The following is a 25,147-nucleotide window of genomic DNA, read 5'->3' as shown; positions in this document are numbered from 1 at the left end:
GCCTGGTGAGTTTTTATTGAACTCAGTAAGTGGTTAGGTTAGGCCAAAGTATACATAACACAAACCCACACAATGCGGTAGGTGGGGCTCAACTGCAGTTGTTGTGGTTATCTAAATGTTAAATTTTGAAGACTAAATTTCTTGATTTGTTTAAATTAACTTTTTTTGCACTGAATTTTAAGTTTATTTTTCAAGGAAATTTGCAAAAACCCAAATGTTCATACACCAGAACATGCATGCTATTTGAAATATACATCCATACATGTGCAGGCTTGCACATATCTGGATAATTAAAACTACATACTTAATTTGGTAAGTTACATATTTCACATGATGCTATTTTCACTTCATTATAAGCAAGTACTGCCTCCCAAACTGATAAGGCATAAATTCCTCATTGAAGATTACACACACACCAAATTTGAAATTGTAGAGCTCAAAAATCAAGATTTTTCTTTAAGCGTGGAGGAAGAGGTATATTCATGTGCTGATACTAAGGAATGAAGTGCTAAATTTTGTCCATGATTTCCAAATAATTCACATTTAGACAGAAAATTTAATCCTGAAGAATGTATGTCTGAAAAAACTTCTGAAAAGGGAAGCTTATTAAATATTTATAGTACAGTAGTATCCAGAGGCCTGAGTCAGGATGAGGGTCTCTTTTGCTATGGCTTACACAAACACACATGAAGAGACAATCTCATTCCAGAACAGTTTATGATTTAAGAAACTTAGAATGAAACAGCCTACTCAACCTAAGTGACCAAGTTGCTACTGGGATGCTTTTACCATAAAATAAAAAAACATATTGATTCTCTAATTCCTATCAGTTAAGGAAAATGAAAAAAACTTAGTTACTAAGAATTCCAAAGGCAAGAAAATTACAACATGAAAAACACACTGGAGTTAGGTTACCATTTTCCCCACGTACTCCACATGGATTAAAAACTGCAAAACACCTGGCAGTTCTTACTCTAGTGGGTCATCTTAAAGCACCTTGACTACATGTTGTCTTAGAATGCCATCCCAAACATTCCAAAGGCAGATTTAAAATCAGTGTTTCCCTCTATCCTACTTACCTTGATGTAAAAATTCGTAGAACTGGACACATTTATTCCACTGTAATCTTATAAACTGTGTATTTTTTAAAGTGATTACTCCTTTACTAATTCCCATTTCAACTACTTCCACTCTGAAATAAAACCTGTCTGGAGTTAAATATATAATTTATTACTCATGCACTGGACTGTGTACAGCAAGAGATCTAATCTGAAGTTTTTTCTAACTGCTTTTAAGCAATAAAGGTATTTGTGGCTTTGTCAAAGAAACAAAGGGTCCTTTGACACCAGGAAGGAAATCTGATTACAGTAGCACAGGTGAAAAGCATCAACCAAAAAATACAAAAGGGCAACAGATTTGTTTGCCTATAGATAAAAACCTACCCTTCATTTTGACTCAAGTACTTGTATGCAAGTTTAATCCAAAGCTGTACATCACAGGGGTTTTCGAGGACACTCGCCTCCAGATTAGAAATATCATCAGTCTCATTTGTGAAATATCTGACATCATCAGGAGTCACAACAGCATCCAAAGCTCGAACATTTGCTTTGTGTTCTACAGGATGGGCTGGAAGAATAAAGTGTCTCTGTTCAGCATGCAGATTACCTTTCACAGTGGAACTTGAACTAACTAATCGTATATTTAAGATGAGGGAAAACACCATCAAACAGAATTCCCAAGTGAATGTCAGGATACCTTTCAAATACAATAACCACCCACCACATTTAGAAAAAGGTAAAGGTACTCTCTCTTTAAAGCAGGAAAGAAGCAGTAAGTACGGCACAAAAAACTGGCAGTAGTTCAAATGTGAAAACTGGAAAAAGGAAGTGTTAGAGGACTGCTTTTGCAGGATCATACTGGTTAGGGATAACTTATAGGACAGCACTGAGAGTGAGGCAGAACTCATAGGAGAAAGTTCATCACAAAACAAGTCTGATCCTCTGAAGATCCTTCTGCAGGATTCACTTGGGGGTGGGGGGTGTTGGTTGTGCCATTTGCACAAATCATGTGGGAAATCTCTGTAACGACTAAGATTTTTGATATCTTAAGGCACAGGTAAACTAGTTCGAGAGCTATGCCCTGCGAAGCATGCGCCAATCTCAGATGCTCTAGAACATTCTAGCAGGTTCCCTGCAAGAGAAGGGAACAACAGCTCCCACTAAGACTTTAAATTATTTATTTTTAAATGGATATACATAGATTTAATCATCCTAGAATAAAGAACAGGCAAATGAGGAGAAGGTAGTCAAGAAGCTTATGCGTGGAGTACATAAATGGATCATATACTGAAGTAAAGTCATGCTTTATCTGAGTAAGTGCTTGCAACTCCCCGCCCCCTTCCCCCAATATTAGTTATTTCTAATGCACAACACAATTTTGCCTTACCATATTTAATAGTTCCCAGAGATTGTTCCTCCTCACTGCTGCTGCTACTACTACTACTATCTAAAACAGGTTTTCTCCAGTACTTAGGTCTCCATTTCCTTTTGTCTTTCCAAGTTGTAAATGGAGGTGCTGTAACCAAACAGAAGAAAAGAAATTGTTTGTTTTGCAGCCACAAACCAATGTATTTTTGTTCAAAGTCAGTCATTTTAGGTAAAATTATCAGAAGCATTTAAGTGTCTTAGAGGTATAGATTCCATTGACTTTCAATGAGACTTAGGTTCCTGAGTGCACAAGTCACTTTTGAAATTTTAACCTTATAACAAAAAGAAGCTTAAAGACAGAAGACCATAACCATATGTTTCAGTGCAATAAACTTAAATAGAGTAAGCAAATCTTCTCTTTACAATACTATTGTAAGAATTTGTCAAGCTCATACGCAATGTTAACGCTATAATATAACAGACTGTTTTATTAATAGTATCAAACAAGTTACTTACTGTGACCTTTACTCTCATTGATATTGCTAACAAGAAGAACGGCCATCTGATCCACTGACATTCGATCTCTGTTTACACCAAAAAGTTTTTCTACATATTTTTCTAAAATGAGACCAAGATTACAATATAACTAGATGCTATAAATTTATGAAATATTATAACAAAAGAGATAATCTCAGCAGAAAGTATAATGAAAATATAAATATCACCACCATTATTTCAGTGCTGATCATTTCAAGTTATCAAGTGTGGCTGGATATAGAAGTCAAAAATTGGAAAAAGATATATTAGGCCATTTTATCCCCCCAAGATTATTCCTGCAGTACATTTTCTAGTGCTTTGGTCTCGTCTACTTGTAAATATCCTTAAAAAAGGGAGTTTCCATAGGTGCTTTCTAGGCCACCGCTACAGATTACATCTCACAAACAGAAATTTCTTTCTGATTTTTCCAGTCTGACTTTCTTGTGTTACTTTCATCCCATTACTCCTCAAAGATGCAGAAGAGGCATCTGGGGAAGGGGAAAGGAACATAGAACTTCATCACTATCATCATTATCTTTGAAAACTCGTGGCGAACGGGGGAAGTCCCGGATGACTGGAAAAAGGCTAATGTAGTGCCAATCTTTAAAAAAGGGAAGAAGGAGGATCCAGGGAACTACAGGCCAGTCAGCCTCACTTCAGTCCCTGGAAAAATCATGGAGCAGGTCCTCAAAGAATCAATCCTGAAGCACTTGCATGAGAGGAAAGTGATCAGGAACAGCCAGCATGGATTCACCAAGGGAAGGTCATGCCTGACTAATCTAATCGCCTTTTATGATGAGATTACTGGTTCTGTGGATGAAGGGAAAGCAGTGGATGTATTGTTTCTTGACTTTAGCAAAGCTTTTGACACGGTCTCCCACAGTATTCTTGTCAGCAAGTTAAGGAAGTATGGGCTGGATGAATGCACTACAAGGTGGGTAGAAAGCTGGCTAGATTGTCGGGCTCAACGGGTAGTGATCAATGGCTCCATATCTAGTTGGCAGCCGGTATCAAGTGGAGTACCCCAAGGGTCGGTCCTGGGGCCAGTTTTGTTCAATATCTTCATAAATGATCTGGAGGATGGTGTGGATTGCACTCTCAGCAAATTTGCGGATGATACTAAACTGGGAGGAGTGGTAGATACGCTGGAGGGGAGGGATAGGATACAGAAGGACCTAGACAAATTGGAGGATTGGGCCAAAAGAAATGTGATGAGGTTCAATAAGGATAAGTGCAGGGTCCTGCACTTAGGACGGAAGAACCCAATGCACAGCTACAGACTAGGGACCGAATGGCTAGGCAGCAGTTCTGCGGAAAAGGACCTAGGGGTGACAGTGGACGAGAAGCTGGATATGAGTCAGCAGTGTGCCCTTGTTGCCAAGAAGGCCAATGGCATTTTGGGATGTATAAGTAGGGGCATAGCGAGCAGATCGAGGGACGTGATCGTTCCCCTCTATTCGACATTGGTGAGGCCTCATCTGGAGTACTGTGTCCAGTTTTGGGCCCCACACTTCAAGAAGGATGTGGATAAATTGGAGAGAGTCCAGCGAAGGGCAACAAAAATGATTAGGGGACTGGAACACATGAGTTATGAGGAGAGGCTGAGGGAGCTGGGATTGTTTAGCCTGCAGAAGAGAAGAATGAGGGGGGATTTGATAGCTGCTTTCAACTACCTGAAAGGGGGTTCCAAAGAGGATGGCTCTAGACTGTTCTCAATGGTAGCAGATGACAGATCGAGGAGTAATGGTCTCAAGTTGCAGTGGGGGAGGTTTAGATTGGATATTAGGAAAAACTTTTTCACTAAGAGGGTGGTGAAACACTGGAATGCGTTACCTAGGGAGGTGGTAGAATCTCCTTCCTTAGAGGTTTTTAAGGTCAGGCTTGACAAAGCCCTGGCTGGGATGATTTAACTGGGAATTGGTCCTGCTTTGAGCAGGGGGTTGGACTAGATGACCTTCTGGGGTCCCTTCCAACCCTGATATTCTAGGATTCTATGATCACTTTTCCCAGGTCTTTAGACCCTGATTTAAGCTCTTCCCCTTGCATTTAAATAAGGGAACTGGAAAAATGAAACTGAACAGTACACATCCGCTATCCAAAATGACAATCCAACATGGTGGTAGTAAAAAACAGATACTTTTTTAGAATCATAATGATGTTTAAGAAATCAATTTCTCTACTGAACCCTAGACCATCCCTCAAATTCGCACAATTTCACATAGTCTCCAAAACCGTATCTGGGTTTTAAAAAATGACATCTGGCTCAATAGTTTCTTAGTAGTATATATGATCTACATCATTCTGCTTTTTAAAACCAACTGTTTATCTCAGGCTTTTTGGCATGGCAAAACAGAAGTATCAACAGAGAGTGTATTACAGGATTTAACAAGAAATCTTGCTTCATTTTTCAATTTAAAAGATGTGTATACCAATACTCCATTATTAAGTTTAAAAACATTAATATTTAGAATATTTTACCCATCCAACTTTAACCCATTTAAGTGGCAAAGTTACATAATCATCAGCCCTATCTCTAGAGAACTGGGCTTAAAAAGGACTGATCTCTAGAGAAGAGTGTCTCTCATCCTAGATCCCAGGATGATTTTGTACACTTTGGCACAAAATAATCATCATTAAATCTAGCCCTGAGAATAGATTAGAATATGATTATGTGCCTGGATTGTGGAGGAAGCTTTCCTGGTGCCTATTCACACTACACCTAGTTCCATTAATAAGTACAACATCCCATTAAGTTATGTATATAAGCAATAAAAAAGGAAGGTAAGGAAGGTTTCCACTCCCCACCCATGAAATCTTGTCTCCTTCATTTCTTGTTTGAATGAAATGCCCAGTGAAATTAGGGAGAATTTTCTCCTGAATAAAGAAGGAATTTTTCCTGAATACAGGAGTTACTGTCTACTACTGAGAAATTTACTATGGACTGTGACTCAAAAATGGCTTTCCACTTTTCCATACAAAAATATTTTACAATGTATACAATGACCACTAGAAAGACTGTAATGATTCTTTAATTCTAGAACTTCTAATGAAAATAAAAGCTACCCTTTGGAAAAAAAAAAAATTCCCAGTTTTACATTCAGTAGGAAACAAACTTAAAAACCTGTTGCAATGCTGATCTCCTCATCAGTGCTTTTTTCTGAACAGCCAATCAAAGCTAAATTATAAGAAAGAATGTCCTGAAACAGCTGCTTTCGGTTAACAGTGCAATCTTTCATGTGCTGCCTAAAAAGAGAAAAAAAAGTTAGACTAAGTTGTTCTCAGACAACAAAATATCACCAAAGTAAAGATTTAACATCAGGGCCACAATCAGCAAGTGTTACTTAAACCCTACGGAAGCAGAGAAACCAACAAAAAATTGAAGTGAAAAGATGTCTATGAAGCACAATGTTTAAGGTGCTCTGAAATGTCTACTAACGAACAAGTATGCTTTTAGGCCTTGTCTAAACACAAACTTGCAATAAAATAACTAACAGTTTTAATTCACCCCTTTTGTTATTTCAGTACAAGTCTATGTGTGGACCACACTTCAAAATACACACTTGCACTGAAGTAACAAAAGGTGCCAATTAAAACTGATTTTGTTAGTTCAGTGTATGTTTGTGTAGACTAGTTTAGGTATCCTGCGTACAGTCTCACCACCCTGTACAAGGAATAGATGTGCACTACTTCTAGTAAAGGAGAATAATCTTAACATAAAATAGTAGGTCTGTTCATATGATATTCCTCCAAAAGATAACAGGAGTTGGGAGTCTCATGCACTTGTGTATTGGTAGAATTCCTCTCAGAAATAATCCAGTTGCTCTTGATTACAGATTATATACCCAGAGTCAGTGAATCAATACACTACTTCCTTTCCCCCCCCCCTTTTTTTTTAAAGTTAGATCAATCTCATCATTTGAGAGGTCCAATGGCTCAAGAGGCATGGTAGGCAAGCAACAGCTAGCTAATGAAACTCCAAATGAACAGGCTATTGTTAATATAACCGTAAACACCATTTAATGATGTGGCTTCAAAGTATACAGATTTTAATGCAGTTCTTCCAAAGCAGTTTTAAACTGATCTCTTGCATTACAATAGGATCTTTTATTAAATAATTCCATAATACACCATGCTATAGATGTTACTAATTTATTTATAGCGTGCTAAATAGTATGTTTCCTCATCCACTATTACATCAGGTAATAAAAGACACTGCTGTAATTACGATACAAGAGAGTTCCCATCTGGATACAAAAAGAGCCTAAAGGACACCCCGCAGGATCTGACATAATGGTGAACAAAATCCTCAAAAACTCAAGCAATCTTTCTTTTTCCAAGTTTAGACATAAGAGCTCTCCCTCCAGGACTGGAACTGGCACACTGATTTTCTTCCTGCCAAGTGAACTTACACAGGCAAGTTTTTAATGGAAGGCTATAGCACATCATGCACACAGACCTTGTTAAGAATCAGACATGTCTATTTTCACCTCTTGGCAGCAGTAAACTCTGCAACAGAGATTTGGGACAAATGAATAAGACTGAAAGGGACTCACCACTGACAATCATCATCATTACACGTGCCTGTTAAATCAAAACGACAGAAACACTGTTTTGGCTCAATCATATTGCTGTAGGATACTGAACTGAGGTAAAGCTTTTCCTTGGTTCGAAAATAGGGGCTAAACCTAAAGAAAGAAAAAAAAAAAATGATGTGAATCCCTGGTAGACAAACAGAAAAGCAGTTTTAAATATAAATAAATAAAAAGGAATTGTATTTTGCTTCCAGAAGTATCTTGCATTTCTGAAAGGCTGACTGGAGTACAGCTGACCTACTAAAGGCAACACAGTACAGTTCTCTCAGTCCGCATAGATTTCTATTCCAATATCCTGCTCTCCCTTCATTCACCAAACCTCATTACATGCACATGGGGAATTAATGCACACACTGTAGGGAGAGTTACATATTAGAGTTAAGATCTAATGCGAACCTGAGAGACCTGTGCTCTTTCACTTACTTAACTGGCATCAAGCAGAGCTGTAAAGCAGATTGCTGGGGATTAAATAACCTCAGAAGCCATAGTACTAAAAGCTCAATATCAGAGAGCCTCCAGAACAGGTGCACAGAAACTCAGTATGAGCTGACTCTTATTAGCCAGATGTTTTCTGGTGGTTTTTCCTTTAATATAAAATTTGATGCTAAACTATTACAGCGTTTTAAGTTTGTCAATTTCTAGTATGGTAAGGGAATCACCACAGTCTGTACTATATTAAAAGCATAGCAAAGCTGCTCCTGTAAGAATGTTATCCTTCAGCTTCTGCCTTCCCACTGTATTACAATGCTGTAATACAAAAATCTAGAGCACACTGTAAATTTAGGAATAGTGTAATATAAGAGCTAATATAAAACAAATACAAGGAGTACTGCACTGCTGGTGTTAAATTTTTGCATGTAATTCAACGTAATCATCCAGGTTTTAGAATCTGCTTAAATCTAGCACAGAATTCAATTTATGGAACTGAAGCGCCATAGACTTTAGGTCCATCTTGCTGCTCCAAAATGGGGCCTATAGGTAATGAATGAAGACATAATTAAGTCTCTAGAGATAAGTTTTCTGTTTCTTTGAAGCAGAAAAATAATTTTAAGACAACTTTTGGTTTAAGAAAGTTAGGTTTTACGTATCATGCTTAAAAGTTTATCATACCACACAGAACTTTAAAATGTCAAATCTTCCAAAGAATGGAATCCCAAGCTAAGGTTACAAAAGCTGTTCTTAAGCCAAACTTACCTTTGGCATTAGACAACTTGTAAGAAGAAATAAAGAGAGAGCACTGAAAGCAATTAAAATATTCCATACACAAAGAAGCCACACACACACACACAGTTAATATAATCTTCATACCTGTAGGATTTAAAAACTAGAAGGGGACTATGATATGGCCCAAATGGAAATGGTCTCACTTCAGTTTGTTTACTTTGTGCCGTAACAATATCCATATCTACCAAAATTTCCTAGGAAACAAATATACATTTAAAGAATTATAATACAGCAAAAACCTAGTCTTCATAAAAAAGACAAATCATCATAATGTACTTACAAGTTAAGTATTAAAAAAAAGGAGTTGAGGCACAAGTTTACCTGACCACATAAAAACTCTTTCTTAGAAGTCATAACGGCAGTACTTTTTATAAGCAGTTCTTTCAAGCTGTCAGCTTTAGCATAAAGTTTTTTCAGTTCATCAATATTCAACCCAAGAAAAAGTTCAGGTTCCTCCACTGCTTTTTTAGAAAGTTTGTTTATTTCTTGTTTGGGGGTGTCCATGTGCTTAAGATTCGGTTTAGTAAAAGAACTGGATTCTCTGAAAGATCTCCTTCGTTCTCTGTTTGAGTTAGACAAAATTTCATCATCAAAATAGTTTTCTTCACTGTCTAGGGTCAGTTTGTCTTGTGTAAGGTCATGAAGTGATGGCTGAGGTAATACAAATTCAGATTCCTCTTCTGCATTTGGAGTAATATTCGGTTGTTCCCTGGTTTGAAGTGCACGGGCCTCTTTAAGTTTCTGAATCTTTAGAGCATACTCATACTCCAGTTGCTGTAGTCGTTTCTTCTCCAATGCAATCAATTCTGCTGAATGTTTTTTTGGACTTGATGCAGGGGAATGATCCAATTTCAACATTTTGCTTGGCTACAAAGAAAAAAAAATCCCTTAATATCTCTTTGCATTTACTGAAATACTGATAAGAGGGTAATGAAACAGGGTAAAACATTTGACTCAGGTTAGAAGTACATATTTTAAACTCTTGCCTGAAAACGTAAACAAAACAGCAGGAAAACCACAACGTAATTTGCCACAATTCCACTGGAATGTTGGCTGGTTTTTCTATTAAATTAGTCTACACCACTCTATAAATCTTTAACACACAAATTTGGGTTACCAAAGTTTAACCATAAAATGCAAAGCAAATACATATAAAAAAGGGAAAACAAAGAAAAAATATAACTTACAAAAAACTGTCTCAAATTGTCTCAGAGCTTTGTTTTTCTTCCAAATTGCCTTCTTCAGCTTGTTTTTCAGATTAGTAATATCAGATCCTCACTTACTTGTCTCAGCTGGACAGCTTGGGCAAAATCTTTGAAGGAGCTGAATAGTGATGTCACCAACATGCAGGAATCCTTCCCCACATAGCTCAGGCCAGAATCTTATTACAGTACTATTCGTTTTCTCCAGCAAAGAGATGGAAGTAAAACCCTAACACTTCTAATGTAAAAATCCAACAGAAAAGACTTTTGGAACAAACTTTCAGAGAGCTTCTATATTGCAATGTGGAGATGTACATGGAAAAAAAACCTTGTTTTTTCTTCACAGTTCACCTTTTAAAATACTTTTCCATTTAAACTTCTATTTGAAGATTCTGAACTGAAGTTAGCTAAACAAAGTTATTATTGCTTTTTGACTAAAGAATGGTGCAAGTTTATGTGACTGACTTACTCCAAGGTGATCTTGTTCCAGTTTTCGTTTTCCAATTTCTTTACTTGCCACTGCTTTTGCTCGAGCAAGCTCTTCTCCATATTTTAACGCCAGAGCTTTCTTCACTGTAACTCGTTGTTGAACTTTGTGAATCTGAAAAGAGAAAAAAATATTTTAGCACTTCAAGAAAACATGCACTTTCTACCAATAAAAAGTTTGATTTGACAAAATTCAGACACAGCTAAATGAATTAATATGTTGCACAGTACAAATAAAGCCACATACTTCCAAGAACTGAATTTGCACAACTCCAAAAATATGAAAGTTCACATAGTGATAGAAAATAAATTGAACAATTTTTTTTTCCTGACAAAGTTCAAACCTACTTGTTCCTGAAGCTTCTTCAAAAACACCCTATTAACATCCAAAATCTTTTCAGTTGCTTGCAGTTGCTCAGCAAGTTTGGCAATCTTATTTTCAGCAATTCGAACAGATTCTCTCTTCTTTGCTTCTTGCTGCAGGAGATGTTTCAAAACAGATTCATCCTTCATTAACAGAAGTCTAAAAATTAAAAAGTTGGTTTAAACACATTTTACCAAGGACCAAAATGGCACAGAATTACAAACTACCACTTTGAATCCCAAACTTCTTAATTTGTAGCAACAGCCAACCAACCAACCACTTTCAACAGTACCTTTCATTAAATTAACTCAAACTATTCTGCAAACAAACATTAAGTATATAACATCCCATGAGACAGGCAAGCATGGGCAATACAGCTGGGTAATCTACAACAGATATACTAAATGGGCAGATTTAGTCAATGACATCACTTTAAATATGGTAGTCCGATGAGAAAATGGCAAATCTTAAAAATATTTTGTTGATAGCTTTAGATATTTAAGGGCACCAAAAATTCTGCTCCCATTTCCGCAGCTGAGCCCTCTTCTCAGGTAGGTTTATACTTTAGTGGAGGGCAAGAAGATGCAGAACAGAGGTTGCCTCAAGACAAGAAGCTGCTGCTTCAAAAAGAGCAGCACTTAGACCTGGCAGGAAGGGCAGGGAAAGAGAAAAATAGTACTTGTGCTACAACTGGACACTAAATCCAGAGCAATTCAGTTGGGGGCCTAGAACCAAAGTTTCAAACCACAAAGATCGGAGAGCAGGAAAGAGGGCTGTGGAGTACTGTGATGGTGGCATTACAACACACTCATTTTGTAAAGCAGGAAGTGACAACATAAGGTGCAAAGCAGTGGCTAATCCAGCCCTATTGTATTGAAGTTACATATTCATGAATATTTTCACCTTTCATCCCCCCTAAACAAGCTCAGTGTGGTTTACATCATGCTGAAGAACTTACTTGTGCTTCTTAAGTTTTGCTTCTGCTTCTGTAACTTGTTTTGTAACTATTGCTATTCTACCAACCCCATCGACTTCACCATCAGAGTTTGCAGGAGATGAACCGTTCTTCAATGGATCAGATTTAATTAAGCGCTGCTTCTCTCGACTAAAACAGACACATTAAAAAACAAAACACATGGAATATCCAGCAATTGCAACTAGCTACACATTATGTCTTCTGACAGCATATACTCCCAGAACACAAAAAAGGAGCAGAGCTTTACAGAAAGTAATATGGCTATATTTCAAGTAAGAGGTAGATTTTTGTAGCTGGAACTGTTTCCAAGCAGTTCATATACTGAATAATCTTACTAAAAAGAATCTAAAAAAAAGCCAGTTTATTTTTACAGTCTAAGGAAGCACTTCAGATTAATTCTACTGATCTTTAATTCAACATCTTTTTGTCAGAATTAAAAGGACTGGTTACTGGTATGGCTTAAAATCAAAATATAGGTTCTCCAAAGCTGTGCTATTACACTGAAACACCAACGCACCTGGCAATCTCTTCTTTTAAGAGTCGATATTCAATCTTCTTATCTTCTGGTAAGGCCTCTGGGGTTCTCATAGGATCATTTTCTTTTTCTGATTTTGGAGGTGCTTTGGGTTTTGAGGCCTGTTATAAGAAGAGAGCTTAATCAAAATATGCCAATATTACACTTCCCACACACCAAATTAAATGCAAATGTTTGCAGAAGCCATACTATATTTAAGGGGCAATTACATTTTTCTTTAAGTTTAAAGCTTTAAGATGTAGTTATTAACAGATTACACAGTGAGTACAAGGTTTTTAAAGCCAAATATAGTCAATTAGCAGCCCCTTTTCTTACCTGCCACAACCTGGAGTTCTGTGTTTGGGTTTTATTTTTCAATGAAGCATATTAGTACACCTTCAAGTTTTATCCTGAGGTTATTTTTAACTAAAACAAAAGCAAGTTTACATCATTCTTGCAACACAATGGACAAGTACTAGCCCAGGCACAGTACCATAGAAACACACTCAATATTCTTCTGTTTCTGACACATGCCTGTATCTCCAGACCCTTGCTGGAAGGTTTGCTGTGAATTCTGAGGTTAAAAAGTGCTAAAATTAAGATGTATAAATAGATATACCATTTACCTCTGCAGTTCTTCTTGCTTCTTTGATCATGGATTCTAGTCCTCCAAATACACTATTAGTAGAGTTAGATGGCTCTCCGTCAGATTCACTATCATCTGAATCATTGAGTGTCACCACTACTGACTTATGCTTGGGAAGCTGCAGAGACAAAGTACTTATTTTTATACCTACTGGCAAAAGAAGCAAAAAACTGTGATGCATTATAACGTAGGCTTTATGTGAACACTTTTAACCCTGCTCCAATTATATTCTGGATCAGTTCTAGTATTTTATGTACATATATATGCAGCTCCCTTTACCAGAACTTCCAAATGCCTCATTTAAAGGATTTATTCTCACAACAGTCATGTGAAGTAGGAAAGTATCTTAATTTTACAAATCGAGAATGGAGGCAGAGAAAACAGCAAGCCACAAAGGAAGTCTATGCTAATACTATGCAGTGATCTTTCTAGTCCCAGTCCCACATACTCAGACTAGGTACTCAAGACTGAGTAGATCAAATAATGATAGATTTTCGCATGTACAGTTCTAGGCAACTTCACCCTACATTCTCCAGCTGATTCTCTCCCTTCCTCCTAACACAGGCATGATTAAATTTCATTCAAGGCTAGACAGCTACAGAGTAATGTTTATCCTCTACCTCAGGGCCGTGTCCCTTCAATATGTTACAAATCCCAAATAAGAAGCATGTATTACTACACTTTCCTACATATACCACTTCTGCAATAACATGAATTTGAGCAGCTAAGCAAAAGACATTAATTTTGTCACTTTTACTCTACTATTCTTCTCAATGCAAGTGGAAACATGCATAGGGAGGAGTGTGATCTTATATAGTCTTCCAGGGCTGCAGTAGGGTGGAACAAATTAGCGGTTTGTCTTCTCCCTTCACCACCACTCCCAGTAGTAATGTCAGGATCATATACACATTGTTCCAGAACATGGTGCAGCATTGCCAACCAAAATCATTCAAAAACCATTAGTCAGGCATACACAAAAAATCATGATTTAGGATTATTATTTTTAAATCATATGTTTAGTTCCTTGTAACAGTCTTTTGTGTTTTGAGCCTTCAGGGTACAGACTGTACACATTTTCAAACTTTTCTCTGCAACCAGGAGGACAAGAAGCTTACTTTTTAAAAAGAAAACACAGTCTCATGATTTCAGGAACTCAAAGAATAATTTAAAAAACCCTGAATACCACAAGACAAACAATTTAAAAAAAAAAAAAATGGCCCTAAGAATGATGAGAATTGACAGTTATTGTGGGTAGAAGGGAGAGAAGAAGCTATGCAAGTGATCTGCTGTAGATACCTACAGCTGTCTACACACTACAGAGCATCTATCCCGTATACACTACACCTACACTATTAGGAGATGCCAGGCAGGCATAGCCTCCTATTGTAGCCATAGCGTACGCCAACAGAAGGAGTTTTTCTGCTGATGTAGAACCACTACCTCCCTGAATAACATTAGCTATTCTTCGCCAGCATAGCTCCAGCTACACTGGGGGTTTTGTCAGCATAGTTATGTCACTAGGGTATGTATTTTTTTCCCCACACTCTGACTGACATAGCTATGCCAGTGTAAGTTTTAAGAGTAGATGGGGCCTTAAACTGGCCACACCTCCTTTAATACACACAGGAAAGTGTTCCTGTTCTAGACCTTAAGCTACCATGTTCACAATAAGCAATGGCTTTTAACAAGCCTGAAAATGGAGTGATTTTTCTATCATTATGTTGATTCAAAACTCAAAACACTTAATTAGAATGGCTATGCAAAATGAAAAGTTGTTAAAAAATGAGCAAGGCTGAAGCATATACAAACATATCGTCCATCATTTTTAAATTAATTAGTGTAAAAAATAACTAAGCTAATAATCATTAACTAGAGTATACAGAAAAACTTATCAGGACTTGCTCAACCCTTTAAAAACTGCCCATCATCACAGCTGATAAAAGCTATCTTGCAATTAAAAAGGCTAAATACTGGCATTCATCTCCCATTAACTAGTACAATTTTTCTTTGTGTTTCTGTACCATAACAGTTGAATTAAATCTGACCCAGGAGAAATTCAAGACAATAGGACAAAGAACTCTTTCAAAATCCTCTAATAGTTGACAAAGTGATTCAAATGAGATTTACATAAAAAATTACCAAAAGAACAGCTTACAGAACACATGCAACTGCCAACTGATTATCACATGTATAATGTGCACAAAGGCCAGAGGCCCTTTGTATCTCAAATTACTCTTGTATTGTTTGAAATTAGGTTAGAAGTAGGCAGCGGACACAGAGCGTTAAGGAGATGGAAAGGTTTGCTAGAAGAGGGGGAAATATGACCTTGTCCCTGCTGAAGTTATCTGAAAGAGTGGAATATCATAAGATTTTTTTAAAGTAAATTCAGCTAACGAAGAGTGTGATGCACACGAGAGGTTATAATCAGAAGACTAAGAAGCTCCCGTAAATTCTGACCAAAATGACATCAGTGTAGTCAGGCCTCTTCTATCTTTCGTCCGTACTGTCCTCCCTTCTCCTTACAAAACAATATGTAGGCAGTGAAACACTTCAAAGGTGCTTCAGAGAGATCATGGACACCACAAATCAGATACTGACGTGATCCGAACCCATGTCTCAGAGCCATTAAAACAGGATTAAAAAACCACTATATAATATCTAGCTGGACTCTGATAATTAAATACCAGATAAACCAACTGTCAGAACAGAACTACCTCGACCATTTAGTGCTAATCTTATGCCTCATTAATTCCCCTCCATCTTAAAAACGCTGGTTTCACTGTTTTGGTTTTTAAATTTTCTACATCCAAGCATCTTCTGCCTGTAACATCTCCCTTCATCTTTAACTTCGTGTAAGATTATACCAAACCAAATAACAGGACAGTATTTAAAGAGGCTGTCTCACAGACTCAGTGAACTTTGACCATGGCTCAAATGCTCATACAGTGCTTTGAATCGATAAGATGCTGAACGCTAAAAGCGGGAAAGGGTAATAATCTTCAGTGTCTGAAATTCCTAGTGAAAGGTAACTTAAGGTAATTTAAACAATGTTTAAGTGACAGCTATACCGTTTTGCACTAGACTGCTAAAAATATATGAAATTACATTTGCTGCTTGCTTCATGCATCTTATCTTCTCAGGATTCTCCTCCCCCCGCCCCAATCTAAAAAGGGAAAAACTTTAGCTCATTTTAAAAGGTTATTTAAGAAGGGCCACTGCATCTTCTCCCAGCTCAGAAAAGCCATAAATTCTTAGACGTATCAGAGAATTAAATATTTCATTGCAATGAAGGGAAAGAGAACGGCCCAACATGCCACAGGTTCCTAATCACTGCTCTAACACAAAATTATTTTCAAGGGAAATAACATGCCTTTATGCATAAGAAGATCCTTTAATTCTAACTTACCATATGAGTTAAGACTAGTTCATAAGATGGTCTTACTAAAAGAAAACTGAAGTTATTTCCTTACTGTGATTACTGCTCGTGGAGGTCGCGGTACTCTAACAAACTTTGTGTTCTGTACCCGAGGCTGGGATACAGTATTAATACTGACTGCTGATAGATTGCTTCTTGGCACAGGCTGGGAATTATTTGGAACTGGAGGTGAAGGCGGACCACTATTACTTGATGTTTCCTACAGAAGGAAATAAAAAGTCCAATTAGGGGGGAAAACAGTATACTGTATCAAAAGAGTTTCAAAAGGTGTACAGCTCTATATGAAAAACAATTGAAAAATATTAGCATGTTAGTGCCTATGCCATCTCTAAATTTTTATAACAGAGACACTATACCACCAGAACATATTTCAATTTTCTGATCGAATATAAACTACCACCACTTGTGTAGTTACATAGTGATGCCAAAAAGTGTACTAGGCAAGAATGGTCCTGCTCTTGTTTACAGTTGATCTGCAAAGGAAATAGGTTTGTGGCCTCTTTTATGAGGTCATATAGGCAGTTTAGTTTAATTTTCGTTACAAACACAGGGAGCGGTGGGGATAAGTTTTGTTTGTTTTTTACCTCAGAAATACTAGAAATGTCAAGTCCTGTCCATCTCTCATTTGCTGGAGGACTGAAGTGAAGCAAGAGCTCTCTCAGCCTTCAAATGACAGGGTAGGTAGTGTTTGAAGCTTTAACAAAAAGAACTTCCTTCTAATTGTTTGTTAAATAGGTATTAAGCAAATAAACAGTTTAACAGTGAATAAAATCCCTTCCACTGTACAAATTTTAGTCCTTTGAAATGTTATAATCCCACCAGTCCTCCAGCAAAAACAGGTTTGACAAGACCTGTAATTTGTAATGTAAGCCAAGCAGATTTTGTTTAAAACTCATTCAGGATTGTTTTATACAGCCATAAAGGAGCAAAAAACCCATCCTATATTTTCCACCCTTTGCAGGTCACCTTTAAAGTAAGCTCAAGATTGCCATCTAGAGGCTATATTCACAAACTACTGGACTACCTCTGATTTGAAAGCTCGTTTGTTAGCTAGAGACTTGAGTAGCTCTTCTCGTAGCAGCATTTCTTCTTCTTCTTCCTCATCTGCAAATGGAGGTTTGGGTGGCTGTTCAGGTTCCTCAGGTGGAAGAGGCGGGAGAGGTGGAGGAGGCTCAAGAGAAACACAAGAAACGTCCTCCACATAAAGTTGGCTCAACGGCTGCATGGTCTGAAATGCATTACAAAAAGAAAAACAGAATCTGAAAACCAAATAGAATTAAACTAAACCTTTCATTGCTAAATTATCCCAAAAGACACAAAGGACATGAACTAAACTGATCAGGTCACGGTTTAATATTACAATTCAAACAGCAGTGACTTAAACAGTGACATCAAAGGCTGGAGTTAAATTGCTCCTATTTACAAAAAAGGAGGTAGGTAACGAGAACAATAAGTGCTAAAACAGTGGCCTTTTGAAGGTTTGTCCCTTCAGCTCTATTACAATTCCCTTTAAGGCTAGGAATTCAGAGATTTTAGTCCCAAGAAGAAACACCAACTAGGCACAAAGAAGGATATGAAAGCTGCAAATGTTCAGTGGGAAGGGGGGAAGACAGAGAATAGCAGGCTTCTGGAAAATTCCTAGGTAAGAAGGCAACCAGAGTCTAATTGAGACTGGTACTGGGTGGATAAGGGGTCTACAACACAGCCAAAATAGGTGTTAGTCCCTGGATGGGGAATACTGAGGCTAGAGAGGACAGACATTTTGTATATAGGGCCAGGGAACCGGAGCCCAGGAGGGAAGTGGGGACTGGGTTACCCTACCCTTCAGCTACACACCTGAAAGTAGTGATGCAAGAGGAGAAGGAACTGATTAGAACTCCAGCAGCAAAGAAGGTGGAAAGACAGTTGAGACCAGAAAAGATTGAAAGAATTGTCTGGTTTTGTTGATCTCTGGAAAAGGGGGTCTCCTGTACAGTCACCCCAACACCAGAGGGGGAACAACTGATCAGCAAAAAGATACAGAGGCACAATGGCACCACAAAAGGGCCTGGGAAGAACTACTGTATGCAGACTTGTTAGAAGTTATTAGGAAATTCTCACATATTTTAATGCAACATAAATGTGGGGTCCAAGACAGTGTTTCTTTAAGGCACAGAACTAAAATATATATTAAAACTGAAAAATTTAAAAGACTAAAATTAATTGAAATTATTTCCTGTAACCTGAGGTGGAAGAGGCAAGGAAACTGGTGGCGTTGGAGGAGGAAAATATCCCATCAGACAGTCAAAGAAAGGAGGCTGTACTGGAGACGAAACTGCAACGAAGAGAGATACATTTAAATTCAAGAAAGAAGAATAGCAACAATAACTTAAACAGTTACCAAACACAACTCTAAGTCATGTTATACTTTAATTAACCAACTAAAAATCTAGGCAAGTTACCGAATTGCATTTCAAATCATGACTATAAAGCAAAGTGAGAAAACAGGCAAGATCCTAATTTACATCTCAACTTTGGTAGGTGAGACCAGATCAAAAGAGGAGTATATACACCTGAACACAAGACACACAGAACTACTCAATGCCCTGTTTCTACCTTTTTTTATTATTAACTTTACAATTTGTATTCAAATATTCAAAGACAACATCACTCTAAGTGAAACCCATCTTTGCTGTCCAGTTTGATTTAACTCACAAATGCATGCTTTCTGAAACTACATGCCCCAGCAGAGATTCCAACTGATCTGGCAACCAGCAATAAGGAGATGCAACATGCACAAAGGCTTCAGCACCAGACAGGGAAGAAACGCAAGGAGTATTGAATACTGGGATATGTAGATCCAGAACCTCAGAGGCCCGCCCTTCCATATGAAGGAGTCACAGTTTGCATGCCTGGTAACAGTATGTTCTGTGGTCCTTCTAAAAACAGACAGTAGAAAGATTAAGAGAGGCAGCTAGTGAGAAAGTCTGGGAACAGAGGCCAGAGGGTAAGGAAGTTGGCCGAGAAGGAAAAATAATAATAATATGGAAAATAAGAAAATAAAATCAGAAGATGAAGAGCAATGGAATAAAAGGAGTAAACACAGTTAAGAAAGAATTACGGTTATTGAAATATTGGTAATGTTTCTAAATTTTAACTGTATTTTCTGATGGAAAAGGAGCGCCGAAATAGTTTTATTTAAGTTTGTGAGAAAATTAGGTGCAGGACAGGGTTCTAGAAAGTAGCCAACAGAGTCTTTCACATTGCGTTCTGCGGACCCCCATTTCTACATGATTCCATGTGAATTTATAAACAAGTTTGATGTTTCTAATCATATTTGTCTAAGTGTAAGCCTGAAGATCTTTAGAGGATCCCTAGGGAATAAAAAGATATATAAAAAATAATCAGATTTAAAACAGGACAGAATTAGTTCCTCTTAAACGGCATAGTTCTCAAACCCGCAGGGCATTATTATGAAGGCTGCAATTTGGTCACGGAATCCGTGACTTCCAAAGACCTCCATGACTTCAGCCAGCACCAGCTGGGAGCTGTGGGGTACACCAGCCACCTGTGGAGGCAAGGAGCTGCAGGGTACACCAGCCGCCCCAGGTGGCAGGAGCCCCCTCGCAGCTTCCAACCCCCACACGGACCCCCCCGCAGCTCCTGACCGCCCCGGGCGGTGGGGGCAATCCTGACCGCTCCGGGCAGCACAGGGGGACCGACCCCCGCAGCTCTGCGCCACCAGCAGAGGGGTACCCAGGAGCTCCCAGCCCCCATGGGCGGTGGAAGCCCCTGGAGCTCCCAGCCCACCAGCAGATGCCCAGGCTCCTCATTTTGTTATGGATATTTTTAGTAAAAGTCAGGGACAGGTCATGGGTTTCCATTAATTTTTCATTATTGCCCATGACCTGTCCGTGACTTTTACTAAAAATATCCGTAACAAAAAAAATCTTAGCCTTAATTACCACCCATTCAACTTCAGTCCTCAAAACGAACACAGCCCTTCTGAGACGACAGAAGAAATATGAAATGGACAATCTCCAACAGTAAAGTACCATATATACTCGTTCATTAGCCCATTCATTAATAAGCCGACCCCCCAAGATGGATAGGTAAAAACAGTAAAAACTATATGATCCTTTCATAAGCCGACCCTATATTTCAGGGGTTGACAAACTTTGGCTCCTGGCCCGTCAGGATAAGCCGTTAGTGGGTTGGGACATTTTGTTTACCTGGTGTGTCTGCAGGCATGGAGCCCCTCAGTTCCCTGTAGCTGCGGTTCGCTATTCCCTGCCAATGGGAGCTGCGGGAAGTGCCATTTCCTGCAGCTGTCATTGGCTGGGAACGGCGAACTGCGGCCACAGGGAACTGAGGGGCTCCATGCCTGCAGACGCCCCAGGTAAACAAAACGACAATGAATTAGATATTCAATTTCAATGATTTCATAGAGTTTAAAATCATCAAATTTTGGTGTAGACCCAGTTATAAGCCGACTCCCACTCTTTGATGCGTCACTTTTTTACCAAAAATATTCGGCTTATGAACAAGTATATACGGTAATATTCCAACCATTTTTCATCATTACACTTTTCAACCATGTCAGCAATTGAAAATAAATCTTACCTGGTGAGTTAGTTTCACTGTCCGTGTCCATGGCAACTTCATCATAGTTGTCATATTGATAAATCCCTCCTCCACTATCAGTAGATTGCTTATCTAAAGACCATCTCAAGTCTGTATCTGAAGACTATGCATACAAAAAAAAAAAAAAAGTGTTTTAATTTAGCATGTCTTACAGCATTTGCATTTTTTAAAAGTTGTTTTAACACTGCCACTACCTGTCCCCTCACTCATTTTTCAACCAAGTTCTACCCAGCAGAGACAGAAGGAGGCAAGAAGGGGGTCAACCGTGGCTTAAGAAGTCAAACTACAGTTTTCTTCTCCATGTACAGAAGAGACTGAGATCAGCTGGAGGTTTTGAATGCTGTTTTCTCTGAACATAACAGCAGTTTCTACAAGTTTATCAAGGAAGAGATTAACAAGCAAACATCCAATTATCAAACCCAAAATAAACTTATAACAGACAATCAAGCTCCTGAAAATTAGCCAACGTTAAAAGTCTGGGCAGTCTTGAATAAAGCGTTTCTGAAAGAAATGGTGCTACAATTAACTTCTACTTCAGAACTCTATTGCTCCTGCCAATACATACAGTAAATTACTGAAGTTCTTGATGAAAAGCAAATCTCTTTTCAAAAGACCCAAGTAATGACTGAATAGGAAAACTAAAAACAGTTATTTTGAAAGAGCACTCAGCAACTTTATTGTAAAGGTTGAACAAAGCTTTCAACCTTCACAGAGCTCTAATAAAATCCACGTGCGTACTGAATTTATCTTGAAAATCGTTAAGCCTCAGAGCCAGTTAGTTGTGTGAATAATGGGTTATTCGGCCAAAGGGTTCCAGAGACAGAACTCCCATGAAAAAAGAACCGTGATAGGCACCTGAGAGAAAGTGATTTGCATACGCTCCATGAGACTGGTACACCTGATGCCTCATGTGACCAACTATGCAGAAGAGCTCAGCCTACATCGATCAGTTGCTTGCTTACAGAAACAGACTGTCTTGAACTTGAGCACACAAAAACTATGAGTTCAAGTCCGCTTTTGGTAGACTTCTGAGACAAATTTCAGACTACTTTCTGCTTGCACCCATGGGCTTGTTTTTGGAAGTTCTGCTTCAAGTGTCAGCAGCATTAACGAGGAATGGCAGTGACTTCATAGGTCTGGTCAAAAAGAGCTGTTTAAAAGCCCACTTTCAAAGTACTCTAAAATCCATGTACATAAAGGAGGTTGTCGTGAACAGTGGTATACCACAACATGGTGTACTTTGTGGTGCCAATTTGGAATCATTTGCTTAAGGGGCTCCTCAGATACAGCCTTATGAGTGGCATGAAGGAGCCAGGAGAAAAGCAAAGCTAGTAGCTGAGCAGCAGTGAGATGTATTTAGGAAGTCCATCCATGGCCCCCACCACAGGTGCCTCTCAATCATGCCCCCTCTTTACCATCATTTCCTCAAACAAGGGAAATTCAATGCCAAACCTGTATTAAGTTGGCTAGCACTACCTTGTGCCTCATAGAACATGGAGGGAAGAGCTAAACTTGCATTTCTGAAAACATGGAAATGCAGAGTTACGGTCATTTCCCATCCCCCTCCCTCCACAATCTTACCTCTGCCCCCATGAGCAATACTCCAACCTGTCCCAGTTAAAGATCATATAACTGTACCCCTCCTGAGCACCTGGAGGACAGCAGGGGAGAAGTGAATAAGGATAGCATATGGGGAACTCCCAAGCCTTATCTTGACTAGGATAAAGGCTGAGATTAGAATGGGCTTAGCCAAACACCAACTATCTAAGCCTGACCTACTATTCTTGACCACTTTGCCTATTCCAGGCAAGCCCCTAAAGACTTGACAGATGTTGATACCTGTCCATCCTTGTCTTAAGGACTCCCTGTGGGACATCAACTTTGGTTACTTCAAAATGAGCGACATAGTGTAGTCTGTTGGCACATCCCAGTGCTAGAACTCCCAGAGCAACAGTACAGGACAGAAGGCAGAGGGGATGCATGACGTGTGAATGCCAATGCAGATATGGAGTGCTGGTGAGCACTAAGAATATGCAAGTGTTAGAATGGGGTGAAATGCTACCATCCCTCTATATTCTTGACATACTTTGTGGACTGTCAGCCTCTGGAATGGACAATGGTAGCCATTCTAGTGGCCCTCAAATGCTAGAGTCCTTTCTAGAGTTCTTTCAAATATTGTTACATTATAAAACCAGGAATGGCCATTATGACTATCTAATGGGACCTTCTGTATAACAAGCCCAAAACACAGGGATCCCTGATTCCTCTAGCTGCAGCTGCACCTCTCCTGATGCAGCAAGCTACCAGTTTACTCTAACTTTTACTTGAGGCAGTGCAGCTACACCTAAATGAGAGGAATGAGGCTAAAGAATTGGTCTGGGGACACAGCAGCACAAAATTTTGTTAGTGACAGGGTCAAGTTTGATTTGGTGCCAGTGCCTATTTCCAGCTCCATGATGACAGAATTAAGGTTGGGTGCAAAATATAACTATTTCCTGATTTTCAAATTTAAGTTTAGGGATACTCTACATTCTGGAAAAGAAGAAGTAAGCAACCCTATCTCTAAATTAATGAGACTTTTTCCTAGTGAATAGCCTTTGCTTCTTGATAGGCAACATATGTTGTTGGTTCACTTCTGCAGTGTAACGTGATTTGTCTTAAAATGAGCACTTTTGGGGAGTGCTACCCCACTGAATTTAATTTCCAGAATAACCTAGTAAAAAGCAGTATTCTGGCTTTACACCTCTTAGAACAGGATTGACTACTAATTGGTTATACTTATTTACAGAGGGGTTTAACATCTTTCAAGCATTTTATGCTCACAACACTCTTACGAGAATAATTACTGATGACTAATTTTCAAGTGGATAAATCTATGTAGAGAGATTGAGACATGACCAAAAACAGTCAGAAGAAAAGAAAACAGTCAGATCTGGGATTAAAACACAAACTTCTGGCTCCAAATTCTATGTTGTAACCACTAAACTATTCTGTTTCTCTGACAGTTTGAAAAAGAAAGTATGCATCAATCAAGGATCTCAAACAGAACATCTGAAAACAAATCACTACCTTGCTTCTTGATCTCCTCTTCCCCCCAACAAGCTTCATGAACCGGTTGTACTGCTCTTCTTGATTTGAAAGGTCCCGAATTTTTCGGATTTCTTCTTCTCTTTTTCTTCTCTCCTCCTCCTCCTCCTGTTTCCTCTGCTCCTCTTCTTTTTGACGTCTTTCTTGTTCCTTTTGCTGCTGCATTTTTTTCCATGCCTTTGTTTGCTGTTTCCTCAAAGCTTGCTTAGCTTTAAATAAAAATATATACAGGTAATCGCATCTCATTTCTTTAAAAGCCTCCACACATATCCAACACAAGTCCCCAAAGGTTACATTTTGCAGAAACCCTAAAAGTTTTGAGAATGAAAAGTATTAGTGAGTGCCATATGGTGGTGAAGATTTGGTATTAGTATCAGCCTTACATAACAGATTACATTTTAGATTTCAGATGGACGACTACTGCTAACCATTTTAATAATGTTACGCATATTACCTGCAGTGCCGGTTTTTTTGGTTGAATGTGGTTTTGTACTGGTTTTGACTTTTTGCTGAACAATTTTAGTCTTTGTTAGTTTTTCCTTGCTTTCCTTCATCACCTGCTGTTCTTTCTGCTGCCATTTCTTACTGGCAGACTGAAGTGCAAGAAGTCTAAGCTGCAATTCAGACATCTCTTCCTCCTCATCCAGTAGCTTCTTTGAGGATGGGATGGAGAAAAAGAGGGGAGAGCATAACTGAAAAGTCATTAAATTTAAAAGTCATTAGTTAAATTCACAAATGTTATTTTTCACACAAAAAGACTTGAGAGTGCAATTAGATTTCTATAAAAGAGGCAAGCTTAAAATCCCACCCCAGATTTCATCAGGGTCTTTGAGGATTAATGCTACCTATTCCTAAAGTGTGGCTTGACTTTACAACGTGGAAAAAAAAGAACCAGAAGATCATGCCACAAAATAGAACATCATTTCAGCCACAACACTCTTACCTTTTCAGATGTAGCATCTGAAGTGCTAAGCTTTCGTACTAATCTTTGTTCTTTGTCTTCTACTCCTTTAAAACAAAATAGCACTTTTATA

General features: G+C 38.5%; 1 protein-coding gene across 5 annotated transcripts in view; it reads right to left on the bottom strand.

Annotated features, from left to right (window-relative positions):
- The window catches only part of ZFC3H1 (zinc finger C3H1-type containing), a 59,302-nt gene that overhangs the window by 20,131 nt on the left and 14,024 nt on the right, over positions 1-25,147 (bottom strand). For 2 of the 5 annotated variants that reach the window (XM_073327771.2, XM_073327775.2), the window contains exons 3-21: positions 25,057-25,121; positions 24,568-24,805; positions 24,096-24,322; positions 21,006-21,129; positions 18,626-18,717; positions 17,428-17,631; positions 16,438-16,602; positions 12,948-13,085; positions 12,325-12,443; positions 11,790-11,936; positions 10,816-10,990; positions 10,451-10,582; positions 9,101-9,646; positions 8,864-8,973; positions 7,517-7,648; positions 6,085-6,206; positions 2,943-3,044; positions 2,446-2,574; positions 1,443-1,626 (exon numbers count right to left, since the gene is read on the bottom strand). In XM_073327771.2, the coding sequence (XP_073183872.1) occupies positions 1,443-1,626; positions 2,446-2,574; positions 2,943-3,044; positions 6,085-6,206; positions 7,517-7,648; positions 8,864-8,973; positions 9,101-9,646; positions 10,451-10,582; positions 10,816-10,990; positions 11,790-11,936; positions 12,325-12,443; positions 12,948-13,085; positions 16,438-16,602; positions 17,428-17,631; positions 18,626-18,717; positions 21,006-21,129; positions 24,096-24,322; positions 24,568-24,805; positions 25,057-25,121 (3,151 nt within the window). The remainder of the gene's footprint in view (positions 1-1,442; positions 1,627-2,445; positions 2,575-2,942; positions 3,045-6,084; positions 6,207-7,516; positions 7,649-8,863; positions 8,974-9,100; positions 9,647-10,450; positions 10,583-10,815; positions 10,991-11,789; positions 11,937-12,324; positions 12,444-12,947; positions 13,086-16,437; positions 16,603-17,427; positions 17,632-18,625; positions 18,718-21,005; positions 21,130-24,095; positions 24,323-24,567; positions 24,806-25,056; positions 25,122-25,147) is intronic. The other 3 variants (XM_073327773.1, XM_073327772.2, XM_073327774.2) reach the window with 3 other exon arrangements.

This window comes from Lepidochelys kempii, chromosome 1, assembly GCF_965140285.1.
Source record: "Lepidochelys kempii isolate rLepKem1 chromosome 1, rLepKem1.hap1, whole genome shotgun sequence".
NCBI classification, from domain to species: Eukaryota; Metazoa; Chordata; order Testudines; family Cheloniidae; genus Lepidochelys; species Lepidochelys kempii.
This window is presented reverse-complemented; position numbering and strand designations above follow the sequence as displayed.